The following is a 14,234-nucleotide window of genomic DNA, read 5'->3' on the forward strand; positions in this document are numbered from 1 at the left end:
GAAGGAGATGGAGGAGATGGAGGAGATGGAGGAGAGGGTTTAGGTCACAAAAGAAGCAGGACAGTGAAGGAGATGGAGGAGAGGGTTTAGGTCACAAAGGAAGCAGGAAAGTGAAGGAGCTCAGGGAGAGGGTTTAGGTCACAAAGGAAGCAGGACAGTGAAGATGATGGAGGAGAGGGTTTAGGTCACAAAAGAAGCAGGACGGTGAAGGAGATGGAGGAGAGGGTGTAGGTGACAAAAGAAGCAGGACAGTGAAGGAGATGGAGGAGAGGGTTTAGGTCACAAAGGAAGCAGGACAGTGAAGAAGATGGAGGAGAGGGTTTAGGTCACAAAGGAAGCAGGACGGTGAAGATGATGGAGGAGAGGGTTTAGGTCACAAAAGAAACAGAATAGTGAAGAAGATGGAGGAGAGGGTTTAGGTCTCAAAAGAAGCAGGACAGTGAAGATGATGGAGGAGAGGGTTTAGGTCACAAAAGAAACAGAATAGTGAAGAAGATGGAGGAGAGGGTTTAGGTCACAAAAGAAGCAGGACAGTGAAGGAGATGGAGGAGAGGGTTTAGGTCACAAAACAAGCAGGACAGTGAAGAAGATGGAGAGGGTTTAGGTCACAAAAGAAACAGAATAGTGAAGAAGATGGAGGAGAGGGTTTAGGTCTCAAAAGAAGCAGGACAGTGAAGATGATGGAGGAGAGGGTTTAGGTCACAAAAGAAACAGAATAGTGAAGAAGATGGAGGAGAGGGTTTAGGTCACAAAAGAAACAGGACAGTGAAGAAGATGGAGGAGAGGGTTTAGGTCTCAAAAGAAGCAGGACAGTGAAGATGATGGAGGAGAGGGTTTAGGTCACAAAAGAAACAGGATAGTGAAGAAGATGGAGGAGAGGGTTTAGGTCACAAAAGAAGCAGGACAGTGAAGGAGATGGAGGAGAGGGTGTAGGTGACAAAAGAAGCAGGACAGTGAAGGAGATGGAGGAGAGGGTTTAGGTCACAAAAGAAGCAGGACGGTGAAGAAGATGGAGGAGAGGGTTTAGGTTGCAAAGGAAGCAGGACAGTGAAGGAGATGGAGGAGAGGGTTTAGGTCACAAAAGAAGCAGGACAGTGAAGAAGATGGAGGAGAGGGTTTAGGTCACAAAAGAAGCAGGACAGTGAAGGAGATGGAGGAGAGGGTTTAGGCCTACACACCAGGTTTCCCTTGGGGCCGTGTGGTCCATCGTTTCCACGCACACCCTGAAAGGAAGAGCAGAACAGAAAGAGAATTCAAAATCCAAACTAGATTGACGAATCAAACTAATTCAATACAAAAAGGGAACATTAACTATCACTGAAAGTGTAAATCAGAATCAATACTATGTGGAGATCAGGAAAGTCGTTTACAGCCTGTAGTAAGAACACAAGCTCAGATCTCAGTATCTGACAGAGCCTTGTAGTGTCGTGCTTGGCTTGATATGAAATTTCATTATTACACAATATACTAATCACTAAATAAGTAAAGTAGATAAACAGACATTTGGTGGATGTTTTTATCCAAAACGCCTCAAGACACAGTGGGTGAACACATGATGTGTGAACTGAATACCCAACCGGGGCAGTGTTAGTGCACGTTAACCTACACAGGACTGTAAATCATATACATACAATATGGACAACACAACCTTTATATTTGATTTCTTCTTTTTTTGGAATTTTTTTTTATTTTGAGATACTTTATTGATCCCCGTGGGGAAATTTCTCTCTGCATGTAACCCATCCTAGCTGTGTAGCTAGGAGCAGTGGGCAGCTGCCGTGCAGCGCCCGGGGACCAGCTCCAGTTCTTCTTGCCATGCCTCGGTTAGGGGCACAGACAGGGGTATTAACCCTCACATGCATGTTTCTTTCTGATGGTGGGGAGAAAACCCACTGCAGACACGGGGAGAACATGCAGACTCCACACAGAGGGCGACCTGGGATGATCCCCCAAGGTTGGACAACCCCAGGGTTCGAACCCAGGGCCTTCTTGCTGTGAGGCGACAGCGCTAACCACTGGGCCACCATGCTGCCCTTCTGTGGGAATCAGTAGGGATTTGAACCTTGGCCCTGAACTGCAGCATTCTACCATTTTACCCCACACCACTACTATATATATAAACACACAGTTTAAGGGGTCAAATGAATACTTTGCGACCTGGTATTGTTTTAAGGTGACTGCGGGGACTTTTCTGGTGCATTTTAAGATTACCGGACAACTCTGTGGCCTTCTAACTGGTCAAGTGGTGTTGTTACAGCACAGGGTTTGACTGCTACGTGGTCACTAAAACAATGTTCCAAAAATAAAAGCAGCACAATGTGGCGTAACACTATCTGTTTACACTCACAGGAGATCCGGGGATTCCAGGTGGACCCTTGGGTCCCAGCAAACCACGGGGCCCCTAGAGAAAAGGTGTGTGTGTGTGTGTGTGGGGGGGGGTGTCACGTGTGCGTGCGCACACGCACACACACACACAGATAAACAAACACAATACAAGATCAGTCAGTGAACGTTATAGAATTGCAGTGGCACAAACATGAATTACATCTGATATTATCACACACGAGAGTCCAGGTGCAGCTGTAAGACAGCTAACAAAGTTCAAAAACAGCTGATAGATGAATACACAAAAATATCTACTTATAAACAACAGTGGGGATTGAATTCATAGCTGGTGACTGTTTCCCTCATGCTCATTATTCTCAGACTACTGGGTTTCATTTATTACCTGTTGACATGCTTATTTTTTTTCGGCATTGAGCTAGCTAGAAAAACTTAAGTGTTTTTTTCCTAGCATTTTTAAGCATGTGCACTAATTTGAGGAAATTTGATCAAAATGGCACAAATGCCAATGTAACTGTTGTGTAAAAGCGATGCATAATAGAGGGACTCGTTACTGTAAATAAGGGTACATCGGTAGCACTGACAATAGTGCCTGATACCTCCCCATCACCACTGTGAAAGAAGAGCATTTATTGCCCTCTCACTTGTGACTGCAGTAGTCAGAACAACAGGTGTCGTCGCAACATAGCTATCAGGGTCAACTGACAGATGTCAGCATAATAACGTCTAACTAAACATAATAGAGAAACTATGGGTGGGCGGAGTAAAAACAATAGGGGCGGAGTCCGAATCGCCGCAGCAGTCAGAATGAACAAAGGGCGGCGGCGTGGAAACACTCACTGGTTCACCTGGGAGACCCCTGGGTCCAATGTCTCCATCATCTCCCTGGCAACACAGAGACAACAATGCGTCAACGATGGGGAAAAGACTCAGATTTTAGATAAGGGTGTGCAGTGGGATGGAGAGACACACAAACAAACAGACAGGTGAATGGTCCAGCGGTGAGGCAGATGGTTGGACATTTAAGACAGATGGAAAGAGAAAAAAATGGGGGTTTACACCGATAAATGGATTCCTTCCACATTCTCTCTCTATTGTCACTGCTTCTTACCCTCTCTCCATCCTCTCCAGTGGATCCAAGGGGTCCCATTGGTCCTGTGTCACCCTAAAGGGATTGAAAGAAAGGAGGGGTTAAGGATTAGAGTCAAAATATTATTCCAGAAGTATAAGTATATTCTAAAATGAATATTCTGGAATAATTATATTCTACAATTTGAATAGTCTATGTTCATAATATCCTAAGAGAGTAGACTAGAACAGAATAGCATCACTTTATTTTTCCAAAGGGAACTTCATCTGTAGTAACCAGGTAGAAGCGGATAAACAAAATATGCTAATAAATTACATAATTATACTAATAAATTAAATTATACAAATGTGCTAATATTATGTTGTACTTTTATACTAAAATGTTATACAACATTTTATTCAATGTTTATCTAAATTATTTCCAGACCTTGAGTTATCTAAAACTTGAGGTGTACTTCAAAATCATGAAACTAGCACCAGAATGCACTGTAAATATATGTGTACCAAAAAAACTGATTTGTAGCCAGATTGCAACATAAAACTGCAAAAAATAAAAATTGCAGGTTGCAACTCACCCTATGTCCTTTGTCTCCTGGCAAACCTGGCAGGCCATCGAAACCACGGTCACCCTGAGAGACAGGCAGGGAAGTTGGCACATTATTACTGCATTAGAGTCATTGAACTGGTGTCTGCCCTTACTGACTGAACTGGTCCTGACGCATTGTTAACGCATAATTCCGTGATATTACAGCCCAGGTTAGGAAAAAGAAACTAAAACTGTGACGCTGACACTGAAGTCTGCCTGTAAAAAAACAAAATCAGAGAGGTGTCGACTGTTGTGAGACAACAAAAGATAAAGATTATGGTGAGACTTTACCTTAATTCCAGACTCTCCTGGCATTCCCCTCGCACCATCAGCTCCAGCACGACCCTGTGGGAGAAACCAAAGAGAGGAAGAAGTTTTACTAAGACATGTTATGCTTTTCTAGCATGTTAGATTACTAACAAATTTAGCAAATCTGATTTATCAAGTAAATCTTTTTTTTTTGTTGCATGCTTGCTGAAGATGGTGCGAATCCACATTTGCAGCGGCCTCAACCAGTACCGGTGTGGGAAGATGGCGGCGCGAATTCACATTTGCGGCGGCCTCAGCCAGTACTGTCCATGCAGTGTCTTTGTCCATGTCTGCGTTTAAGATTTGTCTTCGTTTGATGGCTGGGAGAGCTGGCGCAGGATCGGCTGGGGGAGCTTAGTCTGCTGTGTCCTGTGGGCCCAGGGGCCACGGCCGTGCCTGGAGCTGCGACCGAGGAGGCAACATCAAGGGCGGTCTGACAGGACGCGGAAGTGGGGCAGGCTAAGCTAACTGCTAGCCAGTGCAGTTAGGGGTAACACCGAGGGTGGTCCGGCAGCGGCCTCAGCTGGCGTCGACTGTGGTGTTTTTGATGTTGTCATGTAGAGTGTGGGGAGGTGTGTCAAGGGTGTCTGGGTGGGAGAGCTGGCGTTGGCTCGGCTGAGGGAGTCTGGTCTTCTGCATCCGGTGGGCCCAAGGACCACGGCCCCTGCCTGGAGCTGCGCCGAGGAGGAGGCACCGAGGGCGGTCTGACAGGAAGCGGAAGCGGGGCAGGCTAAGCTAACTGCTAGCCCATGCAGACCGGCAGTTCTGACAGTCATCCTGGCTGGCGTTGGTGCTCCTGGACACTGATTTTTTTTTGTTTTTTGTTTAGTTTGGATATATGTGTTAGTTTGGATATATGTGTTAGTTAGTATGTGTGTTCTTGAAGTTCTTGTAGTTTGTGGATATGTGTTTGTGTTGTTGTGTTGCACTGCTGTGGGCTGGGGAAACGATATTTCGTTTGACAAATGAACTCTTCCTGATTCCTGGTGACCTGTTAACTGATCCCTGAGAGGAAGTGTTTGGGGAACTGCGGAGCAGTAATACAGAGAACATGACGGATATGAGTGGACTTCTCAAGAGGCGAGTGCTCTACTCCACAAACCACGATATATCTTTACACGTTCACAATGGAAATAAATGTCGAATAGTATATCATATAGTAACGTGTGCATTGTATAAACGGTGTATATTCCTAACTGTGGGGATGGTAGAAACAAATACTGTTTACATTAGGAGCCGGAAATGGTCTGCTGAGTGAGCTGTGACCAACTTGACCCTCTGTTTATGACTGAATGTACTGGCAATGTAATTCACAAACACAACCAGAGCCAAAGGCAGCAGCAATAATTACATTTCACATTTGTTTGTTATCTTTTTGGCGGGTCTAACAGGCAACCTCAACAAAACTGAAAGTCGGCACGTGAGGTTTTGGTCACCCACCCTTCTTCCTGCTTTGCCTGGAGGTCCCATTAAACCTTGTGGTCCCCTGGGGCCCTGAAAGATAAGATAGATGGCTTTGAAGAATGCCCGTCGATTTGTGAGCAACTTAATCTGTAAATTTTAATTCATGACAGTCATTATGGGTGAGCGCTGACAATTAATTAGGTGTTAAGTATTTATAACATGTTCAAAATAGGAATTATATACTGCACCTAAAAAATGTTTACATCAACAGTTGCTGAATGTAAGGATGTGGACATGTGGATGTGTGTGTGTATCTGTGTGTCTGTGTGAGTACAGATTTTTACTCGTGTGTGTGTGTTTGTGTACTGTGAACTCATATGACCCTTCTTTAATGTGAGTCCATGTGCAGTATGAGACCCTGTGTGGGTTCAGAGGTCAGGTACGGTGGGTGTCTCTACCTGAGGACCAGGGTCTCCGCTCTCTCCCTTCAGTCCAGAACTTCCTGGAGATCCCTGGAAGACGCACACACACACAACAAGCATTACATAGTAAGCCATCTGAAGAGTCTCACTTAAAAGTGACGAGCTATAAAACAGCACGTTACAAAAAGGTTCGGAGAGCTGATTTCGTGAAAAAAAAACGCTTTAAAAAAATCTTTGACAAAAGGACCAGATTACAAAACCTATATGAGGAAAAACACAGCAAATGCTGCAGCTACAAGGCTGTCTCAAGCACTACTGTGTATGTGCAAAACATGCGTCTTCTTTTTTTTTTTAACCCCCTTTTTCTGCCTAACTGTATCCGGCCAATCACCCCACTCTTCTGAGCCGTCCCGGTCTCTGCTCCACCCCCTCTGCTGACCCGAGGAGGGCTGCAGACTACCACATGCCTCCTCCCATACATGTGGAGTCACCAGCTGCTTCTTTTCACCTGACAGTGAGGAGTTTCACCAGGGGGATGTAGTGCGTGGGAGGATCATGCTACTCCCCCCAGTCCCCCCCCCTGAACAGGCACCCCGACCGCCCAGAGGAGGCACTAATGTAGTGACCAGGACACATACCCACATCCGGCTTCCCACCCACAGACACGGCTAATTGTGTCTGTAGGGACGCCCGACCAAGCCGGAGGTAACACGGGGATTCGAACCAGCGATCCCCGGGTTGGTAGGCAACGGAATAGACCGCTATGCTACCCGGACACCCAACATGCTTGTTTTGATCGCTATACCAAGTGTCAGTATCTATCTGAGTGGAAGAGTAATGTATGAGATTGTGGAGAAAACTCTATTTATCTGGTTGTTTGAATTTCAAAAGATTTTACATCAGAACCAAACAGGACGACCACAGAAAGGAGTCCGCTTGTAAGGGCCCTTATGAGGGCCAAGTTGTTGTCCCCTTTTCTAACACAAAGAACTTGTCGCTCAAATCATGAGAGTCCTGCATAACCTTGCTTTGGTGAGACGCCTAACATTTCAAGAGCCGTCTGTCATAGAATCGGAAGCTGTTTATACCGGGGGGAACAAAACCCTGCAAAAAGCAAAACGCTTATCTTGACAAGAAAGTCAACATTATATCAGGCCTGAAAGTGAGAGAATAATTTTACTTGCAAACAAGTAAAAATATGCAAATCTTTATTAGAAATTTATTAAAAAAAAATTACATACTGTGTTCAGGCAATGACAGTCATCTCAATCCCATTGAGAGACTTTTCTGTACTTATTTAAAGGACAGTGTGACTTAAAGAATCGAAATGGGGTGTAGTTTGGGCCAGATTGGGAGGCCACCATATCTACTGGTGAAAACTGTGCACCTTGCCTGAATGCAGGGTACACAGTTACAGGTTCGAGGTAACTCACCAGGGGTCCAGGGCGTCCGGTGAAACCCATCGGTCCAGGAGGTCCTTTCAGAGCCATCTAGACAGAGACAGACCATCATAAATATAGTTGCTTGCTCACATTTTGGCTGTATGTGTTGTGAAGCTGAGAAGATCATGTCCTTTGGCTTTTGTTATATCAGGTTCACGGAGCATAAAGGAGACGCGTCAGGCACGATGTCCGGAACTCGAAAGATCCTTTATTTCCCCACCCAGTCTCAGTTATATATCCCACAGCTCCCCCTACGGGTGCCCATAAGTACCTAACACAACAGTTTTGCCGTGTTCTCATTGACAGTTTGTCTTTCTTTAAGTTCTCTATTGTACATTGATTGTGTCACACCTGTGTATTTGTCATAGTTTGACAACTGTAAGTATGCTAACATGGTCTACTTATGGTTAAGTTGGTATTTAATCTTTCCCAACCATCCATCCATTATCCAAGCCGCTTATCCCCATTGGGGTCGCGGGAATGCTGGAGCCCATCCCAGCAGCAGTCATTGGGCGGCAGGCAGGAAGACACCCTGGACAGGCCGCCGGTCCATCACAGTGGGCGCACACACACACACACACACACACACACACACACACACACACACACACACACACACACACACACACACACACACATTCACACCTAGGGACAATTTAGCATGGCCAATTCACCTGACCCACACGTCTTTGGACTGTGGGAGGAAACCGGAGCACCCGGAGGAAACCCACGCAGACACAGGGAGAACATGCAAACTCCACACAGAGGACCACCCGGGACAACCCCCAAGGTTGGACCACCCAGGGTCCGAACCCAAGACCTTCTTACTGTGAAGCGACCACACTAACCACTGCGCCACCATGCCGCCTTATCCTTCCCATCTACTTTATATCAGGTGTTGGTGAGGAGAACTTTGTGTTGTGCTGTGAATTTCAGTTTGAGCCCAAACCCCAAGTGAGGCCAAAAATAATTTTCATCCAGTCATCTGTTTTCTTTATTCCCTTATTACTCCTTTTTCAAGCTCACAGGTGGCTGAAGCCTATCCTTGCATTACTTTGAATTAAATTTGAAGGCCAAAACGTGGACACATAGACATTCACATAAACACTAACAGTTAAACACACTTTTGGCGTCTCCAGTTCAGAGGAAACCCACATGAATATGGCGAGAACATTCAAATAGTGGAGACCACTGTTTTACTCTATTCTATTCAGTGATCTGTATGGATTTGACAATGTTACTCTACACCTATACAACTCTACATACATACCCTGCAGAGATTTGTATTGTGCATTGTGTAGCATTCTAATAAACATATAATAAATGAGACTGCTTAGCAACAGCGTAGACTTACCCTGGCCTGGGACAATATGGCTGCCGCCTGAGCTTCCTGTGCAGACACCACGGGTCCCTTATCTCCACCACTCTGCCCGAAGCGGAACTACAAGAGGACATGTTAGAAGTAATTTAAGAAGTGGAACCTTCTCAGAGACAGGTAGGTAATATCTGTAGGAATAAAGAGATGCCGTATGAGGGCACAGAGCTTCTCCACGTGGCTCCATGAACAGAGCCTGACACCAACAATGTCAAAGTGAGGGGGTTTTGCACTACGACCTACAACACTAAAAACATGTGCACTTGTTGCATTGTAAGGGTTCATGTCCACTGGGACACCAGGGTCACTGCCAGCACCCTGGAAACATGCTCAAGTGTGCTAAGCGAAGAAAAACGGTACAATCACATCTCACCTCATCCAAATGTATGGTTTCTGTCCATTAGGTGTTCAACATACAACAGTTTTTAATTTCCCACCCCATCTAGGCTGTGATTAGTTCATTTAAAGTGACACTCGATGAGCACAGCAATTTTCTGAAAAGTTCGGCCATTTTGAGTAAAAAGAGCCCCAAAAAACTCCCTGAGCACTACAGAAATACTCCCTTTCTAGAGGTGGTGTACTCTTTTCTGATTAAAAAAACAATTCAAGGACACAAAAGTTCATTGGATGCTGTAACCATCAAGAACAGGGAATGAAAGGTCAAGAAAGGTTAGCGGGGGGGAGGGGGGCGTACCGGCAACATAACGGATGTTCCAGGGGGTCCAGCTACTCCATCAGCCCCGGGTAGACCAGGCTTGCCAGGAGAACCCTGCAACATAGGGAGGTGGGGCAGTGAGCGACAGCTAATGATCGATGTTGAGCTAACGTCTACCGAGAAACCGCTGCTTTGGAAAACGCAGAACAAACACAAAGATCTGATGGAGCAGTGATCGGAACACAAAGTGGAAAACCCACCCTCTCACCAGGATCACCAACAGAGCCGGGAGGTCCAGAAGATCCTGGGGGGCCGGTTGGACCCTAAGAGAGAGAGAGAGAGAGAGAGAGGTGTTGCAGGGTAAATTGCTAAGAATCAGAACAAAAACACTAAACCAACACCCCCCCACCCCACCCCCCATGAGGTATGACTATAATTTGTAGTGCTATAGGGCTTTGCCATACCCCAAACAGGACATTTAAGTAAACTATAAATAGAGTATCACGTTGGCCGCGGGTCCGACTAGGGTGGTCTCAGGGAAAGGATCCTCTACACTGGGCAGTGCATGTTCGAGCACATGCAGGCGAAGCTTTACTTGTCATTTCTAGGGGGTTGCTCCTACTTGGAAGCCGTCTTGACTATGAATTTGACTACTGTGGGAAACCAAGAAATTCTTTTACAAAAACAAAGCAGATGGGATTGTCCACTTACTGCAGGACCCTCTGGTCCTGGGGGGCCCTCAATCAGCATACCCTGGAAAATAGAAAACAAACAAAAAGATCAGACAAGGAGAGGATATGAAAATCAAGAATGACAAGATGTAATGAGTAATCTTCCAATTTGTTTCTGCACAAAATGTCTCACATTGCAATGTCTCGCTTAACGAATCCATCAGTCTCGTAATGACTCTTAAGATCTTATTTTACCCCCCAAAAATGTGGGAGAAAAACATCCAGGAAGGGATCAGATAATTACACTTCCAGCACAATTTAACTTGTCCCCGGGATTGTTTTGAATACAGTGGCATTGCCTTCAGACTTGATGCATGCCCTGTCGTATTTCAGACTAAAATAACCATGCTCTTCCTGTCAAATCTGACTAATTCCTTCCTGGGTCCCAGAGTGTAGCGACACAATATTCTGAGCCTGACTCGAAAAATTCTGATACAGGTGAAACTGCCTCAGAGAATCTGTTTTATTTGTCTAAACTTAGAGTTATTCATTTATTTGTTCATTTTAATCCCCCCCCCTTTTTCTTCCAGTTGTATCCGGCCAATTACCTCACTCCTCTGAGCCTCCCGGTCTCTGCTCCACCCCCTCAGCCGATCCGGGGAGGGCTGCAGACTACCACATGCCTCCTCCCATACATGTGGAGTCACCACCCGCTTCTTTTCACCTGACAGTGAGGAGTTTCACCAGGGGGACGTAGCACGTGGGAGGATCACGCTATTCCCCCCAGTTCCCCGTCCCCCCCGAACAGGCGCATCGACTGACCAGAGGAGGCGCTAGCACAGCGACCAGGACACATACCCACATCCGACTTCCCACCCGCAGACACGGCCAATTGTGTCTGTAGGGACGCCCGACCAAGCCGGAGGTAACGCGAGGATTCGAACTGGTGATCCCCGTGCTGGTAGGCAACGGAATAGACCGCTATGCTACCCGGACGCCCCTAAACTTGGATTTAATATGCATTTTAAATGTGAAATGAATGTTCATCATCAGCATCTGGTATCCTTTCCAATGTTTTTTCCCCCAACAATTTCAAGAGAAAACAAGATTTTAAGACCCTACACTAGAGAAGATGGACATTTCTTTGAAAGAAAGACACTTTGTTCGTCATTGTGAGCAAGCGCACACTGAATGTGTTCTCTTCATTTAACCCATCCTACTGTATAGGAGCAGTGGGCTGCTGCAGCGCCCGGGGACCAACTCCAGTTCTTCTTTCCACTGCCTTGCTCAGGGGCACAGACAGGAGTATTAACCCTAACACGCATGTCTTTTTGATGGTGCGAGGAAACCCATGTAGACACGGGGAGAAGACGCAAACTCCACATAGAAAGGACCTGGGACAGCCTGGGGTTCGAACCCAGCACCTTCTTGCTGTGAGACAACAGTACTGACCACTGGGCCACCGTGCCGCCCAAGAACTTTTGACTGTACTGGGCAGCTCTCAGGTGTGAATGACTGCACGTGTACAGTCATGACTGAGCATGTTCAGCTAAGCTTCACTTGGGGAAGAAAAAAAACAACATTTGAAAGCAACGAAAACTCACAGGCTCCAGGACAGCAGGTTCACCCTTCTCTCCTTTCTGGGCTCTCACGACGGCCTGAGGAAAACACACATGTAGCCAGCAACACAGCACAGTCAGTACAGAGGTGTACACACGTATACACACACACACACACACACACACACACACACACAGACACACACACAAAGACATCACAGATAACAGATCGTCAGAGTGGCTGCATGTGAAACAGGCAGACGCAGTCACATCTATGAAGAGGTCTCCACATCAGTATGCATCACTTCCAATGCACAGCAGATGCATTCCTCCCCTCTCAAGTGGCACTAGAACGGCGGCGTGAAAAACACAACGTCAAACTTAAAACCTGTTAAAATCAGTTTTCAAGCCAAGACCGACATTTCCTGGGTTTACTTAACTGTTTGCTCTTCTTCCAATTTGATTTCCGGGTTTAATAGCAAAGCAAAGTGACGCCATGCACAAAGGGGAGAAGCATTTAAGTCAAATGAGGCTCATCTGCGGTCATTTGCTGCAGTTTACAATGCCTCTTTGTGCATGTGCTGGCCCCGGAGTGTCTTACTACACTCGCAGTACAGCCTAAATCCCATTCCAACCACTGACGCGGGGACCTGATCTCGGTCATGACGCGTGATAGTATTTGAAAAAGCATTCAAATACAGTTTTGCTCTGTGATCGATTAAGCTTGCCTGGCGCATACGGAACATGACTTACAGGCCTAAAACTAAACTGTAAAGAAAGAAAACAAAGGACCTGTGACTGAAAAGAAGAAAGAAAAAAAGGCGCAATAAAAATGTGATGTGGTGAATTCGGGGGGCAGTCGGGAACCGCCGCAGCCGGAACGCAAACCCGGATCTCCCGCACCACGGGCAACTACGTTAACCGGTCGACTAAAGGGCCCGACCCGTCAGCCAAGGGCCAGCAAGTCTAGTCATCCGTGGTCATAATATGAAAGAAGAACATAAACAACTTCTCCTGAGTGATCCCAGACACAAGGCAAGCTCAAACAGTTTCATAGGTATCTGGAAGGACTTGAAATACTATTCGACAAAGAGCAAGATTCAGGGTTGGTTGAAATTAAGAGATTTAAGTTTGTTTTTTTTGTTTTTTTGTGAAACAACTTACGCCTCCCTCATCTGTCACAGCGGACAGGGCGGGGCCCATGTTGGCATCAGCCTCCCCTGTCTCTGGTAAGGGGTCGATGTAGTCCCTGTAGGAATAGTCGTATTCCTTCAGGCCCACGTCTCCAGTCACATATTCCTCTGTGAAGAGCTCCTCACCCTCACCGCCTGACTTGGTGGCGTCCACCTCCTCGCCCACCACTGTCTGCTCCACCTGAGGCCGCGGTCGGGGTTATCAAGGCCATGATGGGATAAACGGAGGAAGCCAGAGAGACAGACAGAGACAAATGGTGCAAGTGGAAAGATGCGAGAAGGAAGATGGACGGAGAAGGGAAGAGCCAACATTTTGGAGGAAGGTAAAAAAGTATGTCATAGCAAAGAAAGAAGAGCCAAGAAAATAGACAGAACAAAGAACGAAGCAATAATGAAAGGGGGAGTAGAAGAGAGAGGCATATATAGAGAATGGTGAGACTCTTACCTTTAGAAAAAAAAATAGTGACACAAGGGACATAAAGCAAAACCACATTTGGCCGACAACTGGAGATTATTCAATTCCTCAGGGTTCTGTAACTTCAGGCGGATCTTCCCAAGTCGTCATTTCATGAACATTGGGTTTATTCTACCACCCTAAATGCTGGATTAATCAGCTATCATTGTGCTCATGATAGTGTGTTTCCACCAAAGCTTACTCATCATGACTTGTGTGTCTTGATACGTCACCGACCGAGTTTTACAAATGTTGCTTCAACACATTTTTTTATATGGTTGATAAGGGTATCTTGACATTTTGCCTTTTAATAAGTATTGTGTGGGAAAAATGCTCAATCATTCGTTCCTGAGTCTCATGAAAAGTCAAAAGGGTTGTTTGCAGTTTGCAAACTGGCATCACTACATGCAAATCTGTTATTTAGGGAAACTGTCAAATAAAGGAAGTGATAATGGGAACAGTGAGAAACCCTTTTCCATCCATCCATCCATCCATTATCCAAACTGCTTATCCTGCTCTTATGGTCACGGGGATGCTGGAGCCTATCCCAGCAGTCACTGGGCGGCAGGCGGGGAGACACCTTGGACAGGCCGCCAGGCCATCACACACACACATATTCACACCCAGGGACAATTTAGTATGGCTGATTCACCTGGCCTGCATGTCTTTGGACTGTGGGAGGAAACTGGAGCACTCGGAGGAAACCCACGCAGACACGGGGAGAATATGCAA

General features: G+C 46.1%; 1 protein-coding gene across 1 annotated transcript in view; it reads right to left on the minus strand.

Annotated features, from left to right (window-relative positions):
* Positions 1-14,234, minus strand: part of col11a2 (collagen, type XI, alpha 2) — a 73,423-nt gene that overhangs the window by 39,344 nt on the left and 19,845 nt on the right. The window contains 15 exon segments of the mRNA XM_056298073.1: positions 1,179-1,223; positions 2,348-2,401; positions 3,184-3,228; positions 3,455-3,508; positions 4,008-4,061; positions 4,310-4,363; positions 5,768-5,821; positions 6,190-6,243; positions 7,587-7,643; positions 8,950-9,036; positions 9,665-9,739; positions 9,886-9,948; positions 10,337-10,378; positions 11,901-11,954; positions 13,020-13,229. Of these exon segments, the coding sequence (XP_056154048.1) occupies positions 1,179-1,223; positions 2,348-2,401; positions 3,184-3,228; positions 3,455-3,508; positions 4,008-4,061; positions 4,310-4,363; positions 5,768-5,821; positions 6,190-6,243; positions 7,587-7,643; positions 8,950-9,036; positions 9,665-9,739; positions 9,886-9,948; positions 10,337-10,378; positions 11,901-11,954; positions 13,020-13,229 (1,002 nt within the window).

Source organism: Lampris incognitus, chromosome 18 (assembly GCF_029633865.1).
Source record: "Lampris incognitus isolate fLamInc1 chromosome 18, fLamInc1.hap2, whole genome shotgun sequence".
In the NCBI taxonomy this organism is placed as follows: Eukaryota; Metazoa; Chordata; class Actinopteri; order Lampriformes; family Lampridae; genus Lampris; species Lampris incognitus.